We start from the raw sequence: 27125 nt of genomic DNA, 5'->3' as shown, positions 1-27125 counted from the left end.
TCCATGGGATATCCAGTCTAACAATGAGTGAAGATAGGTCACACGTGATAAATACCGAACAAAAAGAAGCTCGACGTTTAACGGTCTGAGTAGTCGCTTTTGATAACAGACGTAAGGAGACAGTACAACGGAAAAGCGGGGGTTCTCCTAAAATCAGAATTTTCTCGAGAAAAAATCAAAAATTTCTCTCCCTTTCTTTTCCTTTTTCTAGAGAAAAATAGGTTTTCTTGTGATCCAAGCAGGGAAAAATGCTCTCCTTGCAGAGCGATCCTCGGCTGCAACAGTACCATCATAGCCAGCAGCTTCAACAACAACTACAGCAGCAACAGGTTCAATTGGTTCCATACAACGATGACTCACTGAGTCTGCACTCTGATTTTGGAGGCGCCGTTGCTGCTGCTTCTTCTTCTTCTGCTTTGGTTAATCTCAAGCCCTCTCAGGGTTTGGACTCCCATGAAGGTTTATTTTGTGCGATTTTTTCATGCTTTTCTTTTTGGAATTTATTTTGTTTTCCAGTTCTAGGGTTTTGACCTCAATGTCACTCTTTTAGATTCCTGTTAAAAGATTTACTGATATATTTACATGTGATTGTGTTTCTAAATTTTCCCTTAAAAGAATATTCTGGAGAGAAAATAATTCTCGGTTTTGGGCGTTCGATTTGTAAATAATTTTACTCTTCCGTTGGCTATTACTTTTGCCTACTTGTGTTTCACTTCTGAAAGGAAAACATAAACGTGTATTTAGAGATATCAAAAGAAAATAGTATAATATTTTTTGTAACTTTAAAATTTGAGAATAGCAAAATGATTAATTTTACATTTAGATGGTACAATTATAGGTGAATGTATGTCGCATTTTAGCCATGTGCTTATTTGTAATCAAAGATGAATTTGCTTTTACTGTTTAGTAACTGTTAGGAAGCAAGTAGTAAAATTAACAACGATGAAGAGACTTAATTAGGCTGTTTTTCTTTTAAAGTTATTTCTGTTTTAGGATTTGTGAATGGTCTGCTATTATTTCAGATACATGTACAGAGATATTTATGTTCATGTAGGTTCTGTTATAGCAATGGTTGTGTAATCCACCTATGGTTGGTATGGTCTTTTGAAATTAGAAACTTGTATATCCTGATCTTGAAATGACATCCTGAGTTAAACACTCTATGTTCATCAATTAGATTGGGCCTTTTCATGCAGCTGTCCCTGGCAAGCTTCCACTTTTCGTACAATTAATTGAGGAATTCTTGTGTTAAAATTAGCCTTATAGAGATTGCACCCCCTGTTTCCGCTTTTAATGGATAGGGGACATTTCTATCCAGAAATAACTTTTAGATTTCACAAGGTAACATGACTAGCCTATCATGTGGCAAGAACTAGATGAATGACAGAGAATAGCGATTAGAAAATGAAAGTTGAACACAGATGTGATGCCAGAATAGTGAGATAGGGCTCTTTTCAGTTCACAAATTTAAGCGATGCCTCTTTTCATGATGGAATCACCGCCATCCTACGTCTTTAATTTAAACCAATTACAAAATATGGAAATTCTGAAACTTTATAAGTTTTTGGCGCTAATGATTTATTTAAATCAGGACCTGTATAAGTCTCAGGGTTCAGGTTGATTAGTGGTTGAAGATTTAGTCATTCCATGATAAGGTAGCTCATTTGGCCTGGGTAGGATAGTGATCAAATATTAGAATCACATCCATTGCATATATTAACTACGTGCTTTAGTATAACACAAGTCATTAATTGACTATTGCTAAAATAATGCTAGTAAGATAAGGGAGGACCTTTTTGTCTTTCACCTTGTTTGTTGACATATACTGCGGTTAGAGGAGAAGAAAGTTAACAGGGGCAGACATGGCAGGTTTCTAGTGTAAACTAAATGTGCTACCACATACTGTCTACTACTGGCAGTAAAATGTTGACTTAAATTGGTGGCACATAGATTCTGCCATTGTTGTCCAGGCATGATCCTAGGTGCAGTGTAAATCAAGTAAAGCCCTTGCACACCTTCGGTGAGGTGCCTTTTATGGGCACATGCCTTTTGTGCCTAGGTGCACTTTTTTTAAGGAAAAAGCCAAAAAAAAGTGTGACTGACGTCCTGAATTAAATGTACATTGGTTTCTTTAGTTTTGATTACTTTTATCATATTTTCTTTTAATTGTCAGAAAGGATAATTTTAGCTCTCTTTACTAGAATTATGATGTCTTTAGTTAATTATGATAATTATTAATCTTTGGAACACATAAACAATGGAATGGAGTCAACTCCTCAATGTTCTATTAGCAAAATCATGAATTTAAAGCTTATTAAATACAGTGCTTTGAAAAGTTACTGCACTGCTTCACTTGGGAGAGTGCTTTTTTTGTGCTTTGCGCCTCAGGCGACGTAAGGGTCCTGGTGCCTAGAGTGTGCCATGCGCCATTGACATCATTTCATTCTGCTTGAGGGTGTGGCGACTGCAATCTTCATGTCTATCTGGAAGAACTTGCTAACATTTCAATTTTTTTTTTTTGACTCCTTGTCTTTTTTTCTTTCTCACATTTTTTGAGTGAAGTGTAATTGAGGTAGGGAGGTGTGTTCTTTTTTTAGGAGTACTGAAGGAATCTCTTTTATGCATTTCAGTTGATGATGACACACTCATGGCCCTTGCTCATCAAAAGTACAAGGCTGGGAACTACAAGCATGCTTTAGAACACAGCAATGCAGTCTATGAGAGGAACCCACATCGTACTGATAATTTGCTTCTCCTGGGTGCAATTCATTATCAGGTTGTTTCACAAGTTTTTTGTTTTTTATTTTTTATTTTATTTCTGTCTTGTATTATTTGTACTTATCACCACAAATATATTTGCTCATATGATTTATTGCCATGAATGGTTGAATTTTTCTGGTAATTTCTTTAACTATTAACTCTGCAGGCTGCACCCCTTGTTCCGAAATTTTCTGGTGTTCTTTTTTTATCATGAAAAAAATTTTCGTTTTAGCTTTTAAATAGATTTTGAAAATGCTTTATTTCGATTAGGGAGGAGCTTTAAATGCTTCTGATAGTGAACACTTTGTTTCTTTCAGTTGCATAATTATGATCAATGCATTGCAAAGAATGAAGAAGCTCTTAGAATTGATCCACAATTTGCTGAGTGCTATGGAAATATGGCAAATGCTTGGAAGGTATTTTCTGAGTGATTGTAGCTACTTTTCAATTTGTTGTCCTTTGCGGGTGGTATATGTGTTACTAATTTTTTCTGCTGCAGGAGAAAGGCAATATTGATGCTGCAATCCGGTATTATTTGTTTGCTATCGAGGTCAGTATTCAGCGGTTAACGTGTTTGCTTCAGTGGCCTCATCATGCGTTCATTATCTTTTCTAATTGGAAGCATTTTGAAATAAGAATTTAATATTCAAAATCTTGGTTCTTTTTATTTTTATTTTTATTTTCATCTGTCTTTTATCAGTTCCACTTTAGATTTAATTTTTCCCGAGCTTTGATAACAAAATAATGTGGTAACTGGCAGTTATCATGTTGTGGTAAGAGGAATTGTTTATAGCATTTAGAACCTTTATATTATCATACCAGGACCAAGAGAATATATCTGAAACTTTCTTCTGAGATTTCATCATGGGAAAGCAACCTATCAATGGTCCATTTATTTATATGTATGCATACATGTGGAAATCCCTTTGGGAAAGAGGGTGAATAGATGCTTTTAGTGGTTTTTATGTTATGTGGCCTAGATTTGTAGAACTACCTTGTTTTAGCCTTTGACAGTAGTCTCAGGTGCAATTCTTCTGACTGACTTCATTATATTTGGGGTAAAAGGACAACTTGGATAGCCTTTTCTGGTGTCCAAGTGCAGTTTTGGTCAGTTCTTTTTTAAGCCAACCATTTTTTGGATTGACAAACCAGGACATCTGGATCTTAAGTCTGTATAAATAGCAAAAAGTTCATTTGTAACTCTTTGTACGTGGATATAACTTGTAGGAGAAGTTGTTATTAAGATACTGTTACATTTCGAAGAAGTAATATCATCAAAACTAGTATACCAAAGCCCAATTATTGTTGTGCTTTTTATAAAACTTATATGTAAATATTTACATTTTCTTTTGATTACTGAGGAACAACTTATGGTTTAGAATGGGACAAGAAGATGTTCGGGTTTGGATTGTCATTAGTTGTTTAATTGTAAATAGATTATTGTAATTTGTAATGCATGTCATTGACCATGGGGGAGCAACTGATAAAACGTGTGCATATTTACTTCTCAATTATGCTTACTTGTTTTTGAATTGTGGCTACGAGCATAAGATTGATTATATGGGGCATTCTAGAGTTTTATCTTTATCTTTTTTTCTTTCAATCATTAATAAGATATGTTTACAGTGCTTTTGGGTGGCCTAATTAAAATTGATAAATCTCTTTTATTAATAACATCCTAATACAAAGGTCACTTTCCTTGGGACCAAAAGAACTTCTTCATTTGATGAAAGAGCCATGGCTTTTGCCTTTTTCTTCCAAAGAGGTTAAGATCATAAAATTTATGTAACAAGCTATTGGTGCATCATCCCTCTCTTTTAAATGTTGATTTGGTTGATAGAATAGGTAGTTTGTTTTTTTATTTTTCTTATTTGAACTGATAAAAAGTATGTATGATTCATAAACTTTTACATATATCGATGAGTGAATTTTATTAACGGTTGAAAGTACGCTGTAATATTATCAACTATTATGTCATGTAAAACTTAATGGATCAAATGTTGCTGAACTTATTTGTTTGTCATTAGCCCTCAAAATTTCTTTAGAATAGCTAAGATCAGCAATCTCATGAGCAAGGCTTTTATTGCATAATGGTAGTGTTTGCTATTGGTTACCCTTAGTGAGTTTTTCACTGTTGGTTTGAATTTTCATTTTGAAGCTTCGACCGAATTTTGCTGATGCATGGTCAAATCTAGCTAGTGCATACATGCGGAAAGGGAGGCTTAATGAGGCAGCCCAGTGTTGTCGCCAGGCGCTTGCATTAAATCCCCGTTTGGTACATCCTTATTTGTTTTTTCTCTGTCCTCTTTCCTCATAAACAGCTGAAGATTCTTTGAGATTGCTATGGAGTTTTGCTTATTGATGCAGGTTGATGCTCATAGTAACCTTGGCAATTTAATGAAAATTCAAGGTTTTGTGCAAGAGGTAAGGCGAGCTCAAATCATCTTGATCATATCATCTCTTTCCCTGTCATTTTTAGTTTGATGCTGTTTATTTTGAGGTGCTCAAGCTGCTTAGTGTCTGGCCTATATTTCACATCTTGGTTTTTGTTGAGTGGTGGCTGTCTGGGTAATAAACTAAATATCATATGACTTGATCATGAGTATTAAACTCTTCTGTCAATTTTGTTTAGACTTCCATGCTGGTTTAAGGAGTTTGAAGTCATATCTGCTACAGAAATTTTATTTCAATATATAATTACCTATTCATGTTGCTTGGAATGCAGTGTAGTGCTGTTTGCAGCTTTTTCCAATTAAGTAATTCTTATTGAACTCCTGAACTGATTTGGGTGCAAGTTCTTGCTACAGGAAGTAGGACTCTTTCTTGAGAAAGATTTAGATCGTTTTTAGGTTCATGTTAAAAGGTGTGATGCCACTACTGATTTTTTGTTGGTCATTGTGAGTTGGTCCTGCCTGTTGAAAGATTGAAATGCTTGGAACCCTAGCTGACATGAAGTAGATTTTTAAGGCCTTTTGGAAATTTCCACTCTTTTGTGTTAATCTGTTTATCTTGTGCACTTTTCTTTTGTTTCTTGGATGTCAACAGTGCAGAGCAGTGTCGTGCATGACTTATGTTGTTTGGTTTGTTCTTTATCTCCTGTCTAATCCTTCAATTAATTCCACTTATAGGCTTACAGTTGCTACCTTGAGGCTCTTCGTATACAACCCAATTTCGCAATTGCATGGTCTAATCTTGCTGGGCTTTTCATGGAAGCTGGGGATCTTAACAGGGCACTTCAATACTATAAGGTATGTGTTCCATATTTTAATGATTGGTACCAGTTGAATGTGCTTTCTTAGCAACATAGTATGCATGTTTGTGTCGGCTCATGTGCGTATATGAATATGTGCCTACACATCACTACTGTAAGAATTAGTGATTGTTGCAGCTCATAAAAGAAAATAATTGTTACAACCCTTTCATATTTTTTTGTGTAATTTATACTTTTACAATCCAAGCAGCTGGTAGAGTTGTGATCTGTCCATATAGATAATGGCTACCAAGTTTTATATCAGTTGAAAAATTCTAATTGCTTCATCGACGTTTTGAAAATTTTCAACCGCATAAGCATAAAGCAAAAGAGACAGCATCACAATGGGGGAAAAAATATCATTAGGATAATGATTGGATCTGTAGCTTCTTATTCTGGGCTTTAGAATAGATTCTGATCCTTGTGCAAGAAACAAAAAATCAGCCCACCTTACTCAGGATTGAGTTTAGGATTCAGAATTAAGGTCAATCTGGAAATGAGAGTCATTATCACTTGCCTTTTGACTTGGCCAGCGTTTTTACCTACTATTTGCAAGATTGGAACTGAATCTAGATAACAAAAGACTAAGAGCTCAGGTAGGGGATCAAAGAGAAAGCAAGTGGTTCTTTAAGAAAAATTAGAGGATGGTGTAATCAGGATGAAACAAAAAGATAGCAGACATAGATCTTGTAAGCAAAAGGAGAAAAAAAAACTCAGAAAGGAAATCAAGTTTCTTTTGTATTTTTTTTTTTGTTTGGTTGTATTCAAAGTGCATCTATGGTTTAATAATATCAATCACATAATTTTACTAGCTAGAAACAAAATTAACTTGTTCAGTTAAAGTTGAGGCCTAAAAACTCTAATCTTGGAACAATGGTGGTTGATTATTCTCCAAAAAGAATAGAGTTTTCTGCTTTTAAGCAGAAAAAATAATATATATATATATATATATATATATATATATATATATAGAAAGAGAGAGAGAGAGAGAGAGAGAGAGAGAGAAGACATAAAAATAGAAAAGAGAATGACTTTTCCGAACTTAGCTGTGAAATAATTTGTTCAAAATAATCTGCAAGTCTTGCTAAATGATTGGTTTAGTGACTTATTGGCACCTCAAGCTAAAAATTTCAGATAAAGGAGTAAATTGATTAAAAACAACATAATCTAGGTACCGCATTTCTCAAAATGTTTTGTTCAGGTACCAGATTGAATATCGAGTTAGTTTGATTACTAACATTGTTTTTGGATAGGCATGTGTATATGCAATAAGCCAAGTCATTCTGCAGTGAAAGTTGTAGATCTTCTTTGCAAATTCTTTGTTGGATGTAATCCCCCTATTTGCTGTTGCTCTTTTAGCTGATTTTGATTTAGTAAGCTTATTAATTTACAGGAAGCAGTGAGACTTAAACCAACATTTTTTGATGCCTACCTAAACCTTGGAAATGTTTATAAGGTAAGCTATCATCTATTATGCAAGTAAGGTCAGGTAGCTGCAATGCCAGGACAGGTATCTGGAGAAAAACACGTTCTTTTGCCTTTTCCAGGCTCTGGGAATGCCTCAAGAGGCTATTGTATGCTATCAGCGTGCTCTTCAGGTCCGACCGGATTATGCTATGGCCTATGGTAAGTCATAATACAGTTTGTATAAGACTGTCCTACAGTATTGACTCTTAAGATTACACTTATGCATCTTCAGCATAGCTGGTCCTCTCAACATGTCAGTGGGTTTTAAACTTTTGGTGATGAGATTTTAGTGCTTAATTGCTGGACATTCTTTCATTGAATATTAACGCAACTACTGAAAAGTGTAGGCATTATAAAGGTTCTCTGCAGAAAAGTAAATTCATCTGATTAAAGTCAACATCTTTAAACGAACATGATGTTGAACAGCTCTGTAGAGGTTTTTTTAGGCTTTAGAGATAGCTGATTTGTTATTTAGAGGTTGTCAGTAGATGGAGTTTAATATTTGAATTAGCAAAGAACAAGATTTGCACTTAATTGAAAGTAGAAAACTGAATTATGAGACGGTTTTGGAAGCCATAAATAGCAACCTGTTAATGTTGAAATTTGCTTTGTTTAGGTCATTTATAGGGACAAATGGGGTTGTCTACTGTTCCAAAATAGTGCCAAAACTTAGGGACTCTTAAGAGATACCTAGATTTTCCTTATACATAATGCATATGGTTGATTGCAGAATACAATCTCTGGCATGTAATTTTCTGGAAAGTTAACTACAACAAGGACTTGCAATTAGTTGAAGGATTAGAGTGCTTGAATGAAGGAAATTGTGGATTGTGAACCCTGATTGCAAGAAGTATGTTGACTACAAAAAATTGAAAGAAGCCAGTATATTACTTACATCCACTGATCAGTTTATGCTGATCTAAATTGAAACTGAAAAAACAGTCTTTAACTCTGAAAATCTGAGTAGTATACAAGTAGAAGAGAACCTCGGCTTTCTATCATTCAATTAAGAACTCTATCATCAATACAGTGCCTGCTCAAGCTCGTCTCTCGTAATTGTCTTTTGGCCAACATGTCTCTAATAATTGAATAGTGGCAAATTAAGAGCTGCACATTTCAACTGGCTTTTGCAAGTCTTTAAAGGACGTAGAGAAGTTGCTGTAGTGTGTGTGTCATTACACAATGTTCTCTGATTTATGACTAATGATGTTTTGCATAAATACCTTTCTGCAGGCAATTTGGCAAGTATTTATTACGAACAGCGTAACCTGGATATGGCAATTCTCAATTATAGGAGAGCAATTGCTCTTGACTCAGGATTTTTGGAGGCATATAACAATTTGGTTGGTCCTATTATTTTTTTATATTGGTTGCCAATTTAGTACTATTAATTCTTTTTGATTTCTAATGTGGGTCTTACTTGACATGTTAACATCAGGGTAATGCTTTGAAAGATGCTGGAAGAGTTGATGAAGCAACACAATGCTATAGGGTAGGCTTGTGTTATCTACCCTGTTCTGCTGTCCTATTGATTGCTTTCTTTATCATGTTTTTCCATATATTTCACACATCATTCTAATTGTATTTCTGTTGTTTAATGAAGCAATGTCTTGCCTTGCAACCTAACCATCCTCAGGCACTTACAAACCTTGGGAATATATATATGGAATGGTTTGTACTGCACCAATTATGCTTTTGTTAAATCATTCTGGTTGGTTGGAGTTTTAATAGGATTCCCTTGTGAGATAATGATTTTTAATTGTAGGAATATGTTGACTGCTGCTGCTTCATGCTACAAGGCAACTTTATCTGTGACAACAGGACTTTCTGCTCCTTTCAACAATTTAGCAATCATTTACAAACAGCAGGTAGGTGTATCTTCTTTCTTGCACAGTCACTTTTATACACAATGCTGATGCGGGGTTATACTTTTTTTTATCTCTTCCTTTACAGGGCAATCTCTCAGATGCTATATCTTGTTACAATGAAGTTCTGCGTATTGATCCTATGGCCGCTGATGCACTTGTCAACCGGGGGAACACATATAAGGAGAGTGGAAGAGTAAATGAAGCCATTCAAGATTACATACGAGCTATTAACATTAGGCCAGCCATGGCTGAAGCTCATGCAAATTTGGCTTCGGCTTATAAGGACAGGTATTTGATACTTAAATGCAGCTATTTTCTCCTCTATGTAAATCTTATTGTGTCAATGTTTGTGCTTTCCAACATTTTGCAGTGGACATGTTGAGGCTGCAATAAAAAGCTACAAGCAAGCACTGGCTCTTCGCCCTGATTTTCCAGAAGCAACCTGTAACCTTCTACATACATTACAGGTATGGACCAACAGAAAGGAATGAAATTAGGACACATCTGCAGTTCCAGTGTAGCTTGATTTTCAGCATCTTAGATGTAGATAATTTCTAGATCATGAAACTTGTTGGAGTAGAGAATGATGCTGATGCTGTTTTCTGTTAAGGACATCGATCCTATCTAAATTGTCTTTCAACTCTAGCTTACCTGATGTGGTCACTGAAATGTAGGTAAATTAATTTAGTCGATATATTCTTCAAGAAATCTTTTATTGTTCAGATTAAGTGGGTATCTTGTACCAATAAAGTTGAAACAATATGAGGTCCATGCATCTCCCTGAGAACTAGCGATGCACCTTGAGTCCCAAGAAAGCATGTGAATATGTGTTTCAAAATGAGGATTAGTTCAAGTTTGAGCCATAAGTGGCAATCTTAGGTTTGTGTCATAGTGCATCGTCTTGTACGTGCAAAATTACAACTTGACTAATCATTCATCATGATTCCTCTTCAAAGAGAGCATGTGAATATGTGTTTCAATTTTTAGAGTTAAATTTAAGTTGATAGAAAATTTTTCCTTGTTTTTTGTGGAGCGTCTAAATGAAAGAAATTATATGCTAGCAAAATCTTGAACGTTTTTGCAGATGGTAATGTTTTTTGTAATCTCACGTGTTGGTGATAGTGATAACTTAAGTGAACATTATAACAAATTGGGAATAATTCCTATTGGCCCTTATTTGGAATTGGCAGATAGTGTACTTGAGCATGCTCAGCAACAAGTTTTGTTGATTAAAGAGCATTCCTTCTACCTCCCAACTTTTTCTTTCCCAAGTCTTTAAAGTTGTAGGAAGTAATAATCTAGTACTTTCCATTTAAAAGTATGGGGAAATGGGGGGTTTAAAATAAACCCTAGTTCATGATCAAGACACTTTATGCCTAGTATCTTGCTTTGTTTTTGTTATGTTTTTTAGGCTGTTGGTATTTGATTAAATGGTTCCTGGATAATGTGAAATGACCAAAAAAAAAAAAAATTCCAGAGGTGCATTTTTATATGTTTACTGTGTATCAATAAACTTAAGGTTGAACAGTCCATATATTTCACCATAGAGATATAGCTTCCTAGGCTAACTCAATTGATGTTTTTTGTTTGTTTGCAATTAATAAATATTATATTCTCTTGGTCAGTGTGTTTGTGACTGGGAGGATCGAGAGAATAAATTTATTGAGGTTGAAGGCATACTCAGGAGACAGATTAAGGTTCATACTCAATCTGCTATAAGCAATACTTCCATTTCTTTGGCTTTTTGTCTGGCTTTGAGTTCCCTTCCTAGTTGATTTATCACATAGAAGCATTGACAGCTTTCATTTTATCCTTCAGATGTCTGTTATTCCTAGCGTGCAGCCTTTCCATGCAATAGCCTATCCAATTGATCCAGTGCTTGCACTAGATATCAGGCAAGCTGGGTGAAGTTTGTGGATTTAATAACATTTTGAACTGTACAAATTTGATTTCTGATTGATTTCTTTTTCCTTTTAATAGTCGTAAATATGCGGCACACTGCTCTGTTATTGCATCTCGTTATTCACTTGCTCGTTTCAACTATCCTGCACCCTTCCCTGTGAAGAGTGAGAATGGGAATGGACGCTTAAGGGTGGGGTACGTTTTAAGATCTCTCTCTGTTGCTGTAAATCTGTAATTTTTCTTTCTCTCTGGTCCTTTATTTTGAACTGTGTTTTCAGATATGTGAGTAGTGATTTTGGCAACCATCCCCTATCTCATCTCATGGGCTCAGTCTTTGGCATGCACAATAGAGAAAATGTTGAGGTTTGAAAATTGATCTGCTCTCGTATGACCCTAATTTTGATTTGGCTTTTCAAATTTTTTCTTATGTTTTATCAATACATGCTAGAACTAAGAATATATGTTTGCAGGTATTCTGCTATGCATTGAGTCCAAATGATGGAACAGAATGGAGGTTGCGTATCCAGTCTGAAGCAGAGCACTTCATAGATGTATCATCCATGTCCTCTGACATCATTGCAAAGATGATAAATGAGGATAAAATACAAATTCTTGTCAATCTTAATGGCTATACGAAGGTATCAACTTTTGCTATTTGGTAATTCAACTGAAACTCGTAAAAATTTGGGGAAAAGAAATGATATCTTTAATATCTGTTTGCTTTTATTTTGCTCCACTTGATGGGGTGGAAATTTAGATGAATGCCTTTGTGAACCAAATTTATGTGAAGATAACTGTTCTACCTCTTATAAATGCTTCTTTTTCCTATCAGCTGTTATCTTATTAGGATTTTACCATTAATTGTTAATATTATTGTTATTTTTTGTTCAATTGCCTCAAATCTAATATTGCAGGGGGCAAGGAATGAGATATTTGCTATGCAACCTGCTCCTATTCAGATTTCTTACATGGGATTTCCTGGGACTACTGGTGCATCATATATACACTATTTGGTCACTGATGAGGTTAGAGAACAATAGGTGAATTCTTTAGATTATACTTCTGAATATATTCTATTCTGTTTTACACATAATTTGCTCTTCCTGTTGCAGTTCGTCTCACCTCTTCGTTTTTCTCATATCTACTCTGAGAAGCTTGTTCACCTTCCTCATTGTTACTTTGTAAATGATTATAAGCAGGTTAGAAATGGTTCCTTGTCTCTGTTATGTGCTTCGACATCATGATTTGTCTTGTTCCTTTAATTCTTTTCTTTGCATTGCAATTGTCACTAGAAAAATCGTGATGTCTTGGATCCCAAGTGCTTGCCTAAGAGATCTGATTATGGATTACCAGAAGACAAATTTATCTTTGCATGTTTCAATCAGCTGTACAAGATGGATCCTGACATTTTCACCACATGGTAAATTTGTGGCATTTTTAATCCTGTTTTACTGCTTGCTTGTTTCATTTACCTACTCAGTCTTCTTGCGATTAAACTCAGGTGCAATATTCTTAAGCGTGTTCCCGATAGTGCTCTTTGGCTTCTTAGATTCCCAGCTGCAGGCGAGATGAGACTTCGCACATGTAGGTGTTCTAGTATCTCAGTATCTGTATATTGTCTACTTATCTTTTCTGAGCCGTCAAACATGCCTGAATTTATTATTGGTCTTTAGTATTAAAATAACTGGTTTTCATGTGATTCAGATGCAACTCAGCAGGGTGTGCGGCCGGATCAGATTATATTTACAGATGTTGCCTTGAAAAGTGAACATATAAGACGCAGTGCCTTGGCAGATCTCTTCCTTGATACGTAAATATTTAACTTATATATTGGAACCTCTTTGTCTTTCCTCCCAACTTGGGAGATCAGTAGATTAGATGTCCTCTTAAGCTTTGATTTGGTTAGGCACAGTAAAATATATGGCTTCCATTTCATAGTAGTGATGCTTGTTTTTTTTTTTGTTTTTGTTATTAGACCATTATGCAATGCGCATACAACAGGCACTGATGTTTTATGGGCTGGTCTTCCAATGGTGACCCTTCCACTTGACAAGATGGCGACTAGAGTTGCTGGTTCCTTGTGTTTGGCTACTGGTGTCGGGGAGGAGATGATTGTCAGCTGGTATGTGACTGATGAATTAAGGAGAAAAGAGCATTTTTCTTGAGAATAATAGGGTGAATTGAAAAGTTTTACTTGTTTTATTCATTAATTTTCCTAGCTTTCTTTGTGGAATATAGTGGAGGGTTAATTACCTTTTTTTTTTTTCATAGCCAACAAACTCCAAATATTAGTAATAAAAACAAGATGCGACTGAGAGCGGTAATATTAAGAAGAATTTGAGTTGTCTAATATTTGCTAAAAGTTGACATGATTGGATGGTTTACCTGCCTGTCCAATAATTTATTCTTGTCAGGCTAGCATTAAGCATGATTAACTGTAAGCCTTAGCACATTCTATGTTCATTAAATGAAATGGGTTGAGAAAAATAAAAATGAAGGGGTTGGAAAGCAGCAAGGGCATTTTTTGCAGTTTGTGATGCAACCAAACAGAATTCTCTAGTCCATATGCATGTTTGTCTGAGTTAAGAAGCAAGCAATTGATGGTATTGCTTTTTCTTTATGGCCTTTCTTGCTGATGATGGTGCCTTTTTCTACTTCAAATTTTGCCAAAATATTCAAAGTTTGAAAGAATACGAAGAGAAGGCTGTCTCACTTGCTCTAAATCGTCCAAAGCTCCAGGATCTTTCTAATAAACTCAAAGAAGCCCGTATGACTTGCCCTCTTTTTGACACATTACGCTGGGTGAGTGTTTATCTTTGCTTTTTTACTATAGAGGTTTTGTTTCTGTTTTTCATGCCATGTAAGTGAAGCTTGCCTCAACAAACTCTGGATCTGTATTTGTGCTTAGCATGTAACAATCTATTTCGTTAGTGTTAACAAGATTTGACTTTTAATTCTTTTATTCAGGTGAGGAACCTTGAACGAGCATATTTTAAGATGTGGAATCTATGCTGCTTAGGTCATCAACCACAACCCTTTAAAGTGACGGAGAGTGATCAAGAATTTCCTTATGATAGATAGGCGTCAGTGCAGCTAAAGACGGCTTTGTAGATAAATGCAAAGAGCATTGTGTTAAGTTGATATTATGATAGGCTAGGAAGGTTCTCCAGATGTTAGGGCCGGAGATTGTTCATCCATATTCGCTTTTAAGTGATTAAGATATTATGTTAAATCTTATTAACGAGGACATGAATGTGGTTATACTACTTGTCTTGTGTCCTGAAAGTTTGATGAACCCTCATCTCATTTTATGCCAGATTGCAATCTATGTCGAAATTTCATTCTGATGCATAACTCCACTATCTGGTATTTGATTATGCCAACAAGTTTCTGATGACACAGCTAGTGTTGGAATACTGGCTTCTTCTTATTTAAAAAAGAAGCCAAGGTTTGTGATCTCTCTGCTGCTTTTGAATGAAGGGTTGAAATAGATGAGTTAGGTGAAGAATGCTACATGGATTATGTAGCATTCATATCAAACCATAGGGGGCTTGGCCTGCGTAGATTTGGCTAGGGTGGATTCTTCCTTTTCCCCCCAGCTCTCCCTTGGCTGATCAGACCGTTTCCTTTCAACTCTTGGGAAGGAGAGACTTGAAAGCTGATGAAAGGATCCTGAAACCCAAGTTTCTCCTTCCATGAGAGAATAGTGGCGGATAGGTGGATGGCTGGGCAGGAAATGGTGGAGGTGCGGGAAATGGAGAGTGCCTGGTATGTGTTAGGCTATCTTTTGGCTAACTGGCCAATTCCTCATTATTGAATATGGCAAGAGCAGCTTGTGCATTTTTGTTAGCTAACCTGCATTTGAATCCGTGTTATGACTCATTATCACAATCCTTCTCTTCCCCTGCAAGAGAATGGACTCTTTCTGGTAAATCAATATTTAAGTAGCATTATTTATTCCTTTATTGATTAAGATTACACATAATGCATGAAGAAAATTACAGGTTAAAACCACGAAACATACCCTACTCCCTTGTCAAACATAACCAAAATGCAAATAAAACACAAAACAAACACCAGATCATTAAAGAGGAGAAGGGGAAAAATTTAGCAACTCCTTGGAATCCTCCCAAGGTTTCACGACCACCACGGATTCAAACGTCCTGGTAAGCCCACTCTGCATGGCCTCAATCTTGAGATAGTACTTGATGCCAGAAACCACCTGTTTCTGAGCCTCCACCACCTGAGAAAAAACCAACTCCGTCCCTCCGTTACTTCTGAGACCCCCCCGGCTCCTGTTAAATTCTTCCACCGAGAACCTCCCAAGCTCTTGCACCTCCTTGTTCGTCTTCACGTCATTTATCTCCGTTTTCCCTCCTACCAGCGTTCCGTACCCGTTAACCGCCGTGAAAGACAATGTTATTACGGACAACAAAGATAGAAGAATGATGACCTCAGCTTTCGCCATTTCCTTCGATGCTTGTGCTTTGATAATGATATGATATGATTTGTGAAGAGGTGAGGTAGGGTGGTTTTGGTTATATATAGGAGAGAAAACTGCAACAGGAAGGAAGAGTGGTGGGTAATAAACGGGAGTGCCTTGACACGCAAATTAAGGTGGTGAATTGGCCTGATAGGGCAAGCGAGAGCGAGCGCATCGACGTCGTGCCGCGTATTTTAGACACGAGGGAAAACGACATTAGATGGCGTCATTTCGTTGGGACAGTGTTTCGCGTTTTGGACAGAATTTTGTTGTATAGTTTTTAATTTCTGCCGAGAACACAAGAAATGAGTGGGGGCGTTGATTCTGGTGTGATTCTTATCGTCTCGGGCACCGTTGCACGACTGATGAGATTTGTTGGGTGGCATTACGTTTTTGTGAGAACGAGAGGACGACACCTGTATCCGTAGATGGTCAAGTGCCCATTTCCACTCTCCAACTCTGCTTGCTGGCATCCACTACTCACTTATGCTTCTTTTTATGTCAACCTGCTTTGCTTTGCATCACTTTTGTTGGTTTAGAGACAATCAAACTGTCTTTGCATGTTCATGAATTCATGTCATAGCATTTGATTAATCTGTTTAAGCTCCAAGACTTAAGCTTGTGGATGTATATATATAGTACATGAAATCAAAGACCAGCCACAATAACATTCCATCCTGGAAGCGGAAATTTTGTTACATGCCAAACAAATCCATGGGCAGAGTCAAGGTGGGTTGGTTGAGGTTGGAAATGTGTCCCAAAATCTCTGAAGCAATGGATGGGATGAAGGTTGTTCAGTGTACAATATTCAATTCCATCACCAATCCATTTGGTAGGATAAGCAGGCTGCACAAGGCGTTGCTTGGTCTCATCCCTCATCAGGCAACATCATTGAGCCAATTACCTATATTAAAATCTCAACATTTGAATCAATGTCCCTGCATAAATAGAATAACAATTGGAAGGCCACGGAAACCTTACTTAGCCCAATTCACCAACGGCGAAGTGGCTCAATTAACTAACCAACAATAGTCCGATGGCTTAATTGAAAGGAATGAAAGTAGGATGGGTGAATCGTAAATTGAATAAGAGTACTGCGGCTAATAGATGGTTGTCGCCTCAAGGGAAGAGAAAAGACAAAAAAAGCCCAATAAAATCTGGGCCGGCAGGTCCCGAAAAGTGGGCCCAGGGATGGGATGACCTTCCGTTTACTCCATAAAAAAGAGAGAACGCTCCAGATCCAACATAATTTCAAATCCACTGTTTTCCTTAAAACCCCCAAGAATAAATAAAAATAAAAATAAAGTAAGTAACAGACATGTGAAATAATTAAAATCCCAAATTCAAACTCTCTTTTTCCCTCTAACGGCTACATTTTTTCTCTCACTTCTGCTCTTTCTTTCATACTTTCTCTCCATCTCTCTCGCTTCCTTGCCCTAACCCCTCCCCTTTCTCTCCTTTTCTTCTCTTTCTCAACAGAAGAAGAAGAAAGCAATGAAGCACTTCATGCTACCAAGAAACACGGTCTTGAGGGAGCCGATGGAGAACCCTTCTTCCCCGAGCCCTACCCCTTCTAAATCCAAAACCTTAAGAAAACAAAAATCATCTAAAGAAAACGCACCGCCTCCGGATCCTAACTCCCAACCCTCCCCCGCCGCCGTCGCAACCACAATGGCCAAGAGCAAGAGTCCCTTGCCACCTCGCCCGCCTTCCTCCAACCCTCTCAAACGCAAGCTCTACACGGAAACCCTTCCCGAAAACGCCGTCCCGGGAATTTCCGATTCCGGTGTCAAGGTATCACTTTTCTTTTTTTAAAAAAAAAAATATGTAATTTCCTAGATTTGAAATTTTAAAAGCTTTAGATTTTAATTTCCTTTTTTCCAGGTGGTTGTACGGATGCGGCCACCAAATAAAGAAGAGGAAGAAGGGGAAATTATTGTTCAGAAAGTTACAAGTGATTCTTTGAGTATCAACGGACAAACCTTCACATTTGACTCAGTCGCCAACACGGATGCAACTCAGGTAAGATCTCTTTTCTCAACATGATTCAGCAGGCTTTTTTTTTTTTTATTTGAAATGCCTCAAGAATTTTTTTTTTCTTTTGCTGGCTGCAGCTAGATATTTTCCAGCTTGTGGGAGCACCTCTTGTTGAAAATTGTCTTGCAGGTTTTAACAGTTCCGTATTTGCCTATGGGCAGGTACTTGCTTCTTCAACTTTCTTTTTTCTTTTTCAATTTCGTTTCAATTATTGTAAATTAACTTTCAAAAAAAAATATTGTAAATTATCCAGTAAATTGTAACAATGCTATTAATTTTTCAATTTGTGTGTTCCAAAAATTGATTTCACTAGACTGGAAGTGGAAAGACTTATACGATTTGGGGTCCAGCCAACGCCTTGTTGGAAGAGAACTTATCAAGTGATCAACAAGGCTTAACTCCCCGTGTCTTTGAGCGACTCTTTGCTCGTATAAATGAGGTAAAAATTCAATCATGGACGAATTCGCTCAAAGTTATTATGAAGAATGGACCAATTTTAATAGTTTGCGCTTTGACCTTTTATACTTGTAGGAGCAAATTAAGCATGCTGATAAACAACTCAAGTATCAATGTCGCTGTTCCTTTCTCGAGGTAGAGTTACTGGCTTTTTGTGATTCTAAATTTTGATATAATTTGACTGTTGAGCCTTGTAATATTGTTCTTTCTTACCACTTGCTTTTCAATTTCCTTTTGCAGATCTATAATGAGCAAATCACAGATTTGTTGGATCCAAATCAAAGAAATCTGCAGGTAGAAGGAATATTATATTTCACATTTCAATTAGTCTTTTGGGAGGAAAATTTCTGGTTTTCTTAAATTGTTTTATGATTTTCATCCAGATCAGAGAAGATGTAAAATCTGGTGTTTATGTCGAGAATTTGACAGAGGAGTATGTAAGTTCAATGAAGGATGTGACTCAGCTGTTAATGAAGGTTTGTTCTTTACTTTGCCAATGCTTTGACTGCTCATTGTTTCCTCGCTATACAGTGTGAAGAAAAGTCTTCAAATTTTATTCTTAGAATGCTGACATTAAACTTTTCTTGATAGAAATGGAACACTTGTATGTATAATTTCTTATTAGCTTGATTCTTTTTCTTTTTCTTTTTTAGTTTGATTTAAATGGATTTTGAAACTTGACTGTTAACTAATTTTTAAGGTTTATCTTTACAAGCTGCTCTATATATGATGCAGGGATTATCAAATAGAAGGACAGGTGCGACTAGTATCAATGCTGAAAGTTCCCGCTCACATAGTGTTTTTACCTGTGTTGTTGAATCTCGATGCAAGGTAATAATGCTTTGAATTTCATATGGTTTATTCATTTCTAGCATTTAGATTTTAGCAAATATTTCTTTTCCAATTTCAACTTTGTCAAAACTAAGTCATGGCATCAAATCACAAACAGGAATTTTCTTAAATTACATTTCATTGTTTATATGTTAATTTTTGCAAATAATAAAATTACAAAGGGTCTAATGATCTGCACAACAATTGGAAAAAGAACTCCCATTTTCCTGGGTTTTTCTCTCTCAGTTATACGTGAGGGATTCTGAAGTACTCTATATTCATACAGAGTGTGGCAGACGGTATAAGTAGCTTTAAAACAAGTCGAATAAATCTTGTTGATCTTGCTGGCTCAGAGCGACAGAAATTAACTGGTGCTGCAGGGGAGCGCTTAAAGGAGGCAGGGAATATTAATCGTTCACTCTCACAGCTTGGGTATGCTATTTGTATCTTTTCTTTCATATGCACGCCTTATTTCAGGTGCATCTTTTATTGAATCTCCATATTCAACTTTTAGTTATGTTTTTTGTACAAAAAGGATAGATCTTCCAACTTTGACTTCTGTATGATACATCAGCAATTCTTAATCTTTTAGATTTAAAATCATTGGAAAAATATAGTACAGAACATTGTTGAGCTGCAAATGGCTTGCCATCTCGACAGATGCAGCTTAACAGTTACACATTTCACAAAGACTGCCCTAGAACAGTTCAGTGAATTGTCTTATACACTATTGCCTTTTATTTTTTTGGTCTGATTGCGTTGAATATCACAATTTAGAATTCCTCTTTAGAATTCAGGTCAGAATGCAGGAAAATCTATGCTACAGCATTGACACAATAATCAGATATTACATGGAAAGAAAAAGGGATGCTAGATGGAGTTTTGAAATACAAAAATGTAAATAAGCTTAATGTGATAGAGTAAATGCATGTGCAAACTTTTAAAGAAAGCTACTTTGAGCACATTTGTCTAAAGGGTGATTGTGTACCTCACTGAGAAAGAAAAAGAAATTTATTAGCAAATCACATTTTCAGAAAAAGCTGATAAAGAAAAAAGAAGATACAGAAGATAAAAAGGATATGCGATATGCAAAATGTACTGAGACAATCGTTCAATTCAGATTCTATTTGACTATGCTTTCTTGCTTCTTTGCTGCATTGACATGTTTCATGGATGTATGAAGAGGCTTACACTGCTAGCCTTTTGCTAATTTCACTTAATATTTGGAGTTCAGGAACTTGATAAACATTCTGGCTGAAATTTCTCAAACTGGAAAGCAAAGGCATATCCCCTACAGAGACTCCAAGTTGACATTTTTATTGCAGGAATCTCTTGGTGGCAATGCAAAATTAGCAATGGTCTGTGCAATTTCTCCAGCACAAAGGTAATAAAACAAGTGCCCTTATTTTGTTTAAGATATTGGTCCCCCACTTTTGTGAGAGAAGTTTAAATGAGTCAATAATGCAGCTGTAAGAGTGAAACATTCAGCACATTACGATTTGCTCAGCGTGCAAAGGCAATCAAGAACAAGGCAGTTGTTAATGAAGTAATGCAGGATGATGTAAATTTTCTGCGTGAAGTGATTCGACAGCTGAAGGTATATTCTCATAATCAATTTTTTTTTGACCCATCAGTTATGCAATCAAATGCTTGAATATGACAAATGTGGATGAACCATGCAGGATGAACTCCATCGAATGAAAGCTAATGGCAACAACCAAACTGATCCAAATGGAAGTTACTCAACTGGATGGAATGCCCGTAGGAGCTTGAATTTGTTAAAATTTAGCCTCCATCATCCAAGGACATTACCTCATGTTGATGAAGATGGTGATGAGGAGATGGAAATTGATGAGGAAGCTGTTGAGAATCTTTGTGCTCAAGTAGGTCTGCAATCAGCAGATGTATATCATCATTCAAATGAACTGACCAAACTAGAGCTAATTGAGTCAGATATAGGAAATACCCCCTCTGAAAATGGATGTGTTGGTGAACCAGGGCCTAACACATCTGAATGTGTCAAAGCACAAGATGCTGAGGATTCTGATGTGAACATGGAGGAAGAAATATCTGAACAGCCTAAAACCTCTGAAATTATGATTGTTGATTGTGTTCAACCTGTTACGAACACCCCAAATGTTTTTACTGGTCATGATAGTGTCAAAGAGGATCCAGGCCATCTAATTGTCGAAACAACTGATGGGGATTCCTCTGCAATTCTTAAATCCCCAACACCAAGTGTCTCACCTAGAGTCAATCAGAGTAGGAAGAGTCTGAGGACATCATCAATGTTCACTGCTTCGCAAAAAGATCTTAAGGATGATGGCAAGTTACGCTCAGAGGCTATGCGCGTATCTTTCACACCAACTGAACATTTGGCAGCTAGCCTCCATCGCGGTCTTGAGATTATTGATTGTCACCGTCGGAGTTTAGCATTGAGGAGGTCATCATTCCGTTATTCATTAAAACCTGCTGATCCTAAGCCAATCCTTGCAGCTCATAAAGTTGATGTAGGAGTCCAAACTTTTCCTCAAGATTATGAGATTCAAGAAGAAGAGCAAGTAGTATTTCTATGTAGTAACTGTAAGCAGAGAACAAACCTGGAGGGCAAAGAGGACGGTGAAAGCTCAAACCTGCAGTTAGTTCCTGTTGATGAGTCAGAGTCTAATGAGAAAACCTTAGTTCCTGCTGATGAGGTGGAGTCTGCTGAGAAAACCAAGAAGCAAGTCCCCAAAGTAAGAAGTCTCAAGTCCTGGCTTTTCAGATTTATATCTTCCACATAATAGACACTTTTTTTAACCCTTGTATTGCACAGGCAGTGGAGAAGGTTTTGGCTGGATCTATCAGGAGAGAAATGGCACTTGAAGAGTTCTGTGCGAAGCGAGCTTCTGAGATAATGCAGTTAAACCGTCTGGTAGGTTTCTTAGTAATTTTTCCATCATTGTGAATTGTTGGTGTTATACTTATTGGCTATTTTTTACAGGTACAACAGTACAAACATGAGCGAGAGTGCAATGCCATTATAGGGCAGACAAGGGAGGATAAAATTCTTCGCCTCGAGAGCCTTATGGATGGTGTTTTACCTACTGAGGAATTCATGGAAGAAGAGCTAGCCTCCCTCAAGCATGAGCACAAGGTATATGCTTGTTCTTAAAGTTTTTTTGTTTAACATTTTTATGCATCTATATCTTTTCTTTTTTTTTGAAAAGCTATGCATCTATATCTTACCTATTGCCCACAGCTTCTGAAGGAGAAATATGAGAACCATCCTGAGGTTTTAAGAACAAAGATTGAGTTGAAACGAGTTCAAGATGAGCTGGAGCGCTTTAGAAATTTTCATGATTTGGGAGAGAGGGAAGTGTTGTTAGAAGAAATTCAGGATTTAAGAAACCAGTTACAGTATTATATAGACTCTTCTTCCACATCAGCTCGAAGACGAAATTCTCTACTGCAGTTGACATATTCATGTGAACCCAATGTGCCTCCACCTCTTAGTGCAATAACAGAGACAAGTGAGGAGAGTGCTGAAGAGAAATTTGAACAAGAGAGAATTCGGTGGACCGAGGCAGAAAGCAAATGGATTTCTCTTGCAGAGGAATTAAGGACTGAACTTGATGCTAGTAGGTCGTTGGCTGAAAAAAGGAAGCAGGAACTAGATATGGAGAAGAAATGTGCGGAAGAATTGAAGGAAGCAATGCAGATGGCTATGGAGGGACATGCAAGAATGCTAGAACAGTATGCAGATCTTGAGGAAAAACATATTCAATTGCTTGCAAGGCATAGGAAGATTCAAGAGGGCATAGATGATGTTAAAAAGGCAGCTGCTAGGGCAGGGGTCAGGGGTGCTGAATCTAAGTTCATAAATGCCCTTGCTGCTGAAATTTCTGCATTGAAAGTGGAAAGGGAAAAGGAGAGGCGATATCTTAGGGATGAGAATAAAGGACTCCAGGCTCAATTGAGGGATACTGCTGAAGCAGTCCAGGCTGCTGGTGAATTGCTTGTACGGCTAAAAGAAGCAGAAGAAGCTGTGGCTGATGCCCAAGTAAGTGAGGCTATTGATATTTTTCATGCACTTTAACTTCACTGGTTGATATTAAGATTCTTGTTATACATTAAGTTTAGATGTATGAGTGTCTATGCAGTTTGTTGTATTACTTTTAAATGGTTATGATGGTAGAGTAAAGTAGGAAACATTTTGTTCAATTTGCTGACTTCAAAGTAAAATTTTGAATGGGACAATATCAGAACGCAGAAGTGACAAGATGAGTGCATAGAAAGAGTGTATACATTAATTTCTATGTGAAAATTATTCGTTTTCCTTCATTCTACAAATAAGCACTCTTAGTGTGGTCTCACACACAGACTCATATATATATGTATGTCTCTTAGTGTGGTCTCACATACACACACTCATATGTATGTATGCACTTACAGATGTTCCCTATACATTGCCTTGTGATAAATAAAATTTTGTTTTAAACCCTGCTAATCAACTATAATAAACATGTATTAGTGACAAATGCTGTTTGTGACAAAACAACCTGTCATGAGGTCTCAATTAACTTTTTGAGGTTAAGTCTGAATCAGATCTTTAACCTCAAGTTTAGAATGTACATAAAGATGTTTAGAAGTTTGCTTTTTGAAATTGAGATGGATTTGCATCTTACATTCATACTACAGATAACAATGCTCAGAGAACTTATTGGTGAAGCTTGAGTCATCATCTTGTTACTGTTTGGTACTTTTTGAAAGTGTCACGATGAAAATGAAACTGGAAGTTTAATGTACAAATATTGCACAGTAAATGTTCCAATTAGTCATTTACATTTGTAGGTAATGCATGTAAATCTTATTTTTGAGTGTGGCATGAACTTACACCTTAATAACACATCCCTTGCTGAGTCATAATATTTTTTTTTTCTATTTGGTGAAGGCTGGGTGCTAGACTTTTAAAACAAAGAATTTCCAGATGAATGCTCGCACTTTAAATCAAAGAATGCATAAACAACATCATACTGTTAGATTGTTAGTTTTCCTCAATATCTTGTAGTTTTCCATTCTCACTCAAAAATCTTAACTTCATTTACATCTGTAGGTAATGCATGGAAATCTAATTTTTCAGCATGCCAATGAACTTACATGTCAATAGAACATCTCTTGCTGAGCCATAAATTCCTTTTTTTTTTTTTTATCTGGTGAAGGCTGGGTGTTAGACTTAGACCTAGAATTTCCAGATGAAATGCTCGCACTTCAAATCAAAGATAGCGTAAACAACATAATGCTGTTAGACTATAATCATTCTCAATATCTCGTAGCTATCTATTCTCACTCAAAAATCCTTTCTAGCATGCTTTGCAAGAGTGTACTTTTAGATGGCCAAAAGTTTTACAATATAGTGCTTTCTTTCACAGTAAATTATCCCATGTATTAGATCGACATGGTTTTGCATGTGGTAGGGAATGGTCACACTTTCTGGTCTTACTAGCAAAGCTCAATTATGATTTTATGCTTTTATGAACTTGGAATCTATAGATAGCTCTTTGACAGTGAATGTGACCTTCAAAAGTGGATGGAGCTTTTGGCACTGTTCTCATTACCTTATGTTTTAAATTATCGCAGAAGCAAGCATTGGAAGCAGAACAAGAAGCTGAGAAAGCTCACAAACAGATTGACAAATTAAAGCGAAAACACGAACATGAGATTAGCACTCTTAATGAGCTACTTGCAGAATCGCGTCTACCTAAAGAAGCAATACCACCTGCTTATGATAATTTCGACAATGCCAAGTATGATGCAGGTGAGACACACTATGCCAGCGATCAGCGATGGCGAGAAGAATTTGAACCATTCTATAACGGTGAAGATGGTGAGTTATCAAAGCTAGCAGAAAACTCGTCATGGTTCTCTGGATATGATCGTTGCAATATATAGCTCAAGTCCTAACTGCAAAATAGTGTATGTATAACTAATAGTTTCTGTCATATAGCTCCAAAGTCGTAGCTGTTTTTTGTTGTTCATCTGGGTATACCAGTTCTTGCCAATCTAGGGGGACCAGTATCTTGGTTCCCTTGTTGTTCTTTGTAACCAAATTCAGATTCTTTCATTTCATAAGAGTTAAATGAATGATTTATATTCTTTCTTTTTTCTATTCTTCCCTGCATATGTAAGCACATAGATTTCTCATTCTTCCACTTTGATTCTATATTTATTTCCCAATCTCTTCATCCTTTGACCATCTCTGGGCAACGAAGTTGTAGACATTCAGGCACATGAACTCAGCATGGCACATTCCAAAATATGGCATTGGAGAGACAGAGAAAGAAGAGTTGTTAAACTTGCATTTGAATTTGTATTTCCTTTTTGGGTGTTCTTGTGATAATGGATATGGTGGACCCCTAAAATTTGTACAGACAACAGATTTGACAAGCTAAACAAACATGTTATTTTGAAGCCTTGGATCATTTATTTCTTTGGTTTTGGTGTCAATAGCATAGGGGGCAATCCCTCAAGCGGATCAGAGAGGTATGTCTATGGTCCCTCCCCTCCCTTCTGTTTTTATTATTATTATTTATTTTTATAGGAAGGCAAAAAACAAGACAGTCCACAAGTACTTGCATTGAGAGGCTCCTGGTTTAGGAGTCTATCATTTCATGGAGACCATAATACAAGGAGCTTGTGGCCTTGTCTTCTCCCTGACATGAGCCTATCCCTACCTGTGGACCATTTTTTCACACTTGAGACCCAATTTACAAAGCCTGGAGGCTGGATAGGCTGATGATAAAACAGGACGTGCAACCTTCTAAACCCTGGCCACACATCACTGGTTTTCTCTTGCAGGATTAGAAAGGACTAAGCCATCTATTTAGAAGAAACAAATGAGGAATGAAAATGATATCTAGATAATTTCTACCAATTCTCATAGAAAGAGGCAACCAAACTAACAGATATTAGTAGAAACTCTCTCAATTTAATTTGGGGTTCGAAATTACATAATTTGTGAATCTTTTTATATAAATAATAAATTTAAATTACCGTTATAGTTTACAAAGAAAGATAAAATAATGAGAATGAGATGTAAAATTGTATAAATGATTATTGTTAGATAAAATTGAAATGATGTCTATAAACGAATATCTTCTCGGTTAAAAATTTAATTTCATTAAGTGTAGAATTTGAATTTTGAAATACACATGTAACATTTATAAAAAGAAAATAAAAAAATATATTTCTAAAAGAATAGTTTAATAGTTGAAAATTGAGATTTCATTAAAAAAGTGTTTTGAGTTTGTAGTATTCATAAAATGAAAATCAAAACGGTAAATTAATAAAAAAAAGAATAAACCTAGTATGGGGTTGAAAATTAAACATCAAAAATGATTTAGCATTCTGGTTTGTAATTGTACCAATGTGTATCGCATGAGTTTGAAGTTTTTATTTTAACTCTGTGCTTGTTTTGTGGTTTACAATGAAGGATGAAGTGACGGGATTAAAGTGAAAAAATTTTATAAATAATTATTATTAGACAAAATCAAAATAACGTGTATGAAAAATATCTTATCGTTTGAAAATTGAGATTCTAGTAATTATTGAATTTGAATTTTGAAATACACATGTAACATTTATAAAACGAAAATCGAAAAAATAATTCGAATAGAATATCTTGACCGTTGAAAATTGAAATTTTCATTTAAAAAAATGTGTTTCAAGTTAGAATCTTGAAAAAAAAATATTTCTGATGGAATATCTTAACCGTTGAAAACTGAAATTTTCATTAAAAAAATGTGTTTCGAGTTTGAATCTTGAAATACATGTGAAACATTTATAAAATGGGAATCGAAGCAATAAATTGTCCGAAAAGAAAAATAAACCAACTATGAGGTGTAAAACCATGAAAAAGGAGTTAGCATTCTTGTTAATTAGTACCTATGTGTATCACATGAGTTTGGAGTTTTGATTTTGACTCGTGCTTGTTTGCTTCTAACATTATTCAGATGGTTGAGTACTGCATGGAACAACGGTTTGGAGTTTATGGTTTATGTTCGGTGAAGCACAGTGATAGGTTTTGATATAT

The 27125-nt window shown here is 36.2% G+C and overlaps 3 protein-coding genes across 3 annotated transcripts; 2 read left to right on the top strand and 1 right to left on the bottom strand.

Moving 5' to 3' along the window:
• On the top strand, positions 102–14594 carry LOC18602604 (probable UDP-N-acetylglucosamine--peptide N-acetylglucosaminyltransferase SEC). The gene is made up of 28 exons (XM_007034098.2): positions 102–459; positions 2631–2776; positions 3078–3176; positions 3260–3310; positions 4919–5035; positions 5128–5184; positions 5889–6008; positions 7404–7466; positions 7558–7636; positions 8711–8820; positions 8916–8969; positions 9081–9148; positions 9243–9345; positions 9431–9633; positions 9716–9812; positions 10971–11042; positions 11164–11240; positions 11326–11442; positions 11526–11610; positions 11718–11885; positions 12162–12272; positions 12360–12446; positions 12540–12667; positions 12749–12831; positions 12952–13057; positions 13223–13369; positions 13929–14049; positions 14215–14594. Exons 1-28 carry the CDS (start codon positions 249–251, stop codon positions 14326–14328), a joined length of 2994 nt encoding a protein of 997 aa, XP_007034160.2. The 5' UTR covers positions 102–248; the 3' UTR covers positions 14329–14594.
• On the bottom strand, positions 15174–16113 carry LOC18602603 (cysteine proteinase inhibitor B). Its single transcript, XM_007034097.2, has one exon. The coding sequence runs from the start codon at positions 15713–15715 to the stop codon at positions 15332–15334; it is 384 nt and encodes a 127-aa protein (XP_007034159.1). The 5' UTR covers positions 15716–16113; the 3' UTR covers positions 15174–15331.
• Positions 17049–25202, top strand: LOC18602601 (kinesin-like protein KIN12B). The gene is made up of 16 exons (XM_018120370.1): positions 17049–17524; positions 17615–17752; positions 17845–17928; positions 18081–18206; positions 18299–18358; positions 18464–18517; positions 18607–18699; positions 18959–19054; positions 19341–19486; positions 20289–20438; positions 20522–20651; positions 20737–21789; positions 21870–21968; positions 22038–22190; positions 22296–23096; positions 24674–25202. Exons 1-16 carry the CDS (start codon positions 17225–17227, stop codon positions 24983–24985), a joined length of 3795 nt encoding a protein of 1264 aa, XP_017975859.1. The 5' UTR covers positions 17049–17224; the 3' UTR covers positions 24986–25202.

The sequence above is a fragment of the Theobroma cacao genome, chromosome 4 (genome assembly GCF_000208745.1).
Source record: "Theobroma cacao cultivar B97-61/B2 chromosome 4, Criollo_cocoa_genome_V2, whole genome shotgun sequence".
NCBI lineage: Eukaryota > Viridiplantae > Streptophyta > Magnoliopsida > Malvales > Malvaceae > Theobroma > Theobroma cacao.
Note: the sequence above shows the minus strand (reverse complement) of the source record. Positions and strands in the feature narration are given on the sequence as shown.

What these genes read in the sequence shown, in the direction of transcription:
- LOC18602601 (XM_018120370.1), top strand. Translation starts at nt 17,225, where the DNA reads ATGAAGCACTTCATGCTACCAAGAAACACGGTCTTGAGGGAGCCGATG. An exon ending in GTCGCTGTTCCTTTCTCGAG is followed by an intron (nt 18,359 to 18,463) that starts GTAGAGTTACTG and finishes TTCCTTTTGCAG; the next exon opens with ATCTATAATGAGCAAATCAC. An exon ending in TAATGCAGTTAAACCGTCTG is followed by an intron (nt 21,969 to 22,037) that starts GTAGGTTTCTTA and finishes TATTTTTTACAG; the next exon opens with GTACAACAGTACAAACATGA.
- LOC18602603 (XM_007034097.2), bottom strand. Translation starts at nt 15,715, where the DNA reads ATGGCGAAAGCTGAGGTCATCATTCTTCTATCTTTGTTGTCCGTAATA.
- LOC18602604 (XM_007034098.2), top strand. Translation starts at nt 249, where the DNA reads ATGCTCTCCTTGCAGAGCGATCCTCGGCTGCAACAGTACCATCATAGC. An exon ending in GGATTATGCTATGGCCTATG is followed by an intron (nt 7,637 to 8,710) that starts GTAAGTCATAAT and finishes ACCTTTCTGCAG; the next exon opens with GCAATTTGGCAAGTATTTAT. An exon ending in GGGAATATATATATGGAATG is followed by an intron (nt 9,149 to 9,242) that starts GTTTGTACTGCA and finishes TTTTAATTGTAG; the next exon opens with GAATATGTTGACTGCTGCTG.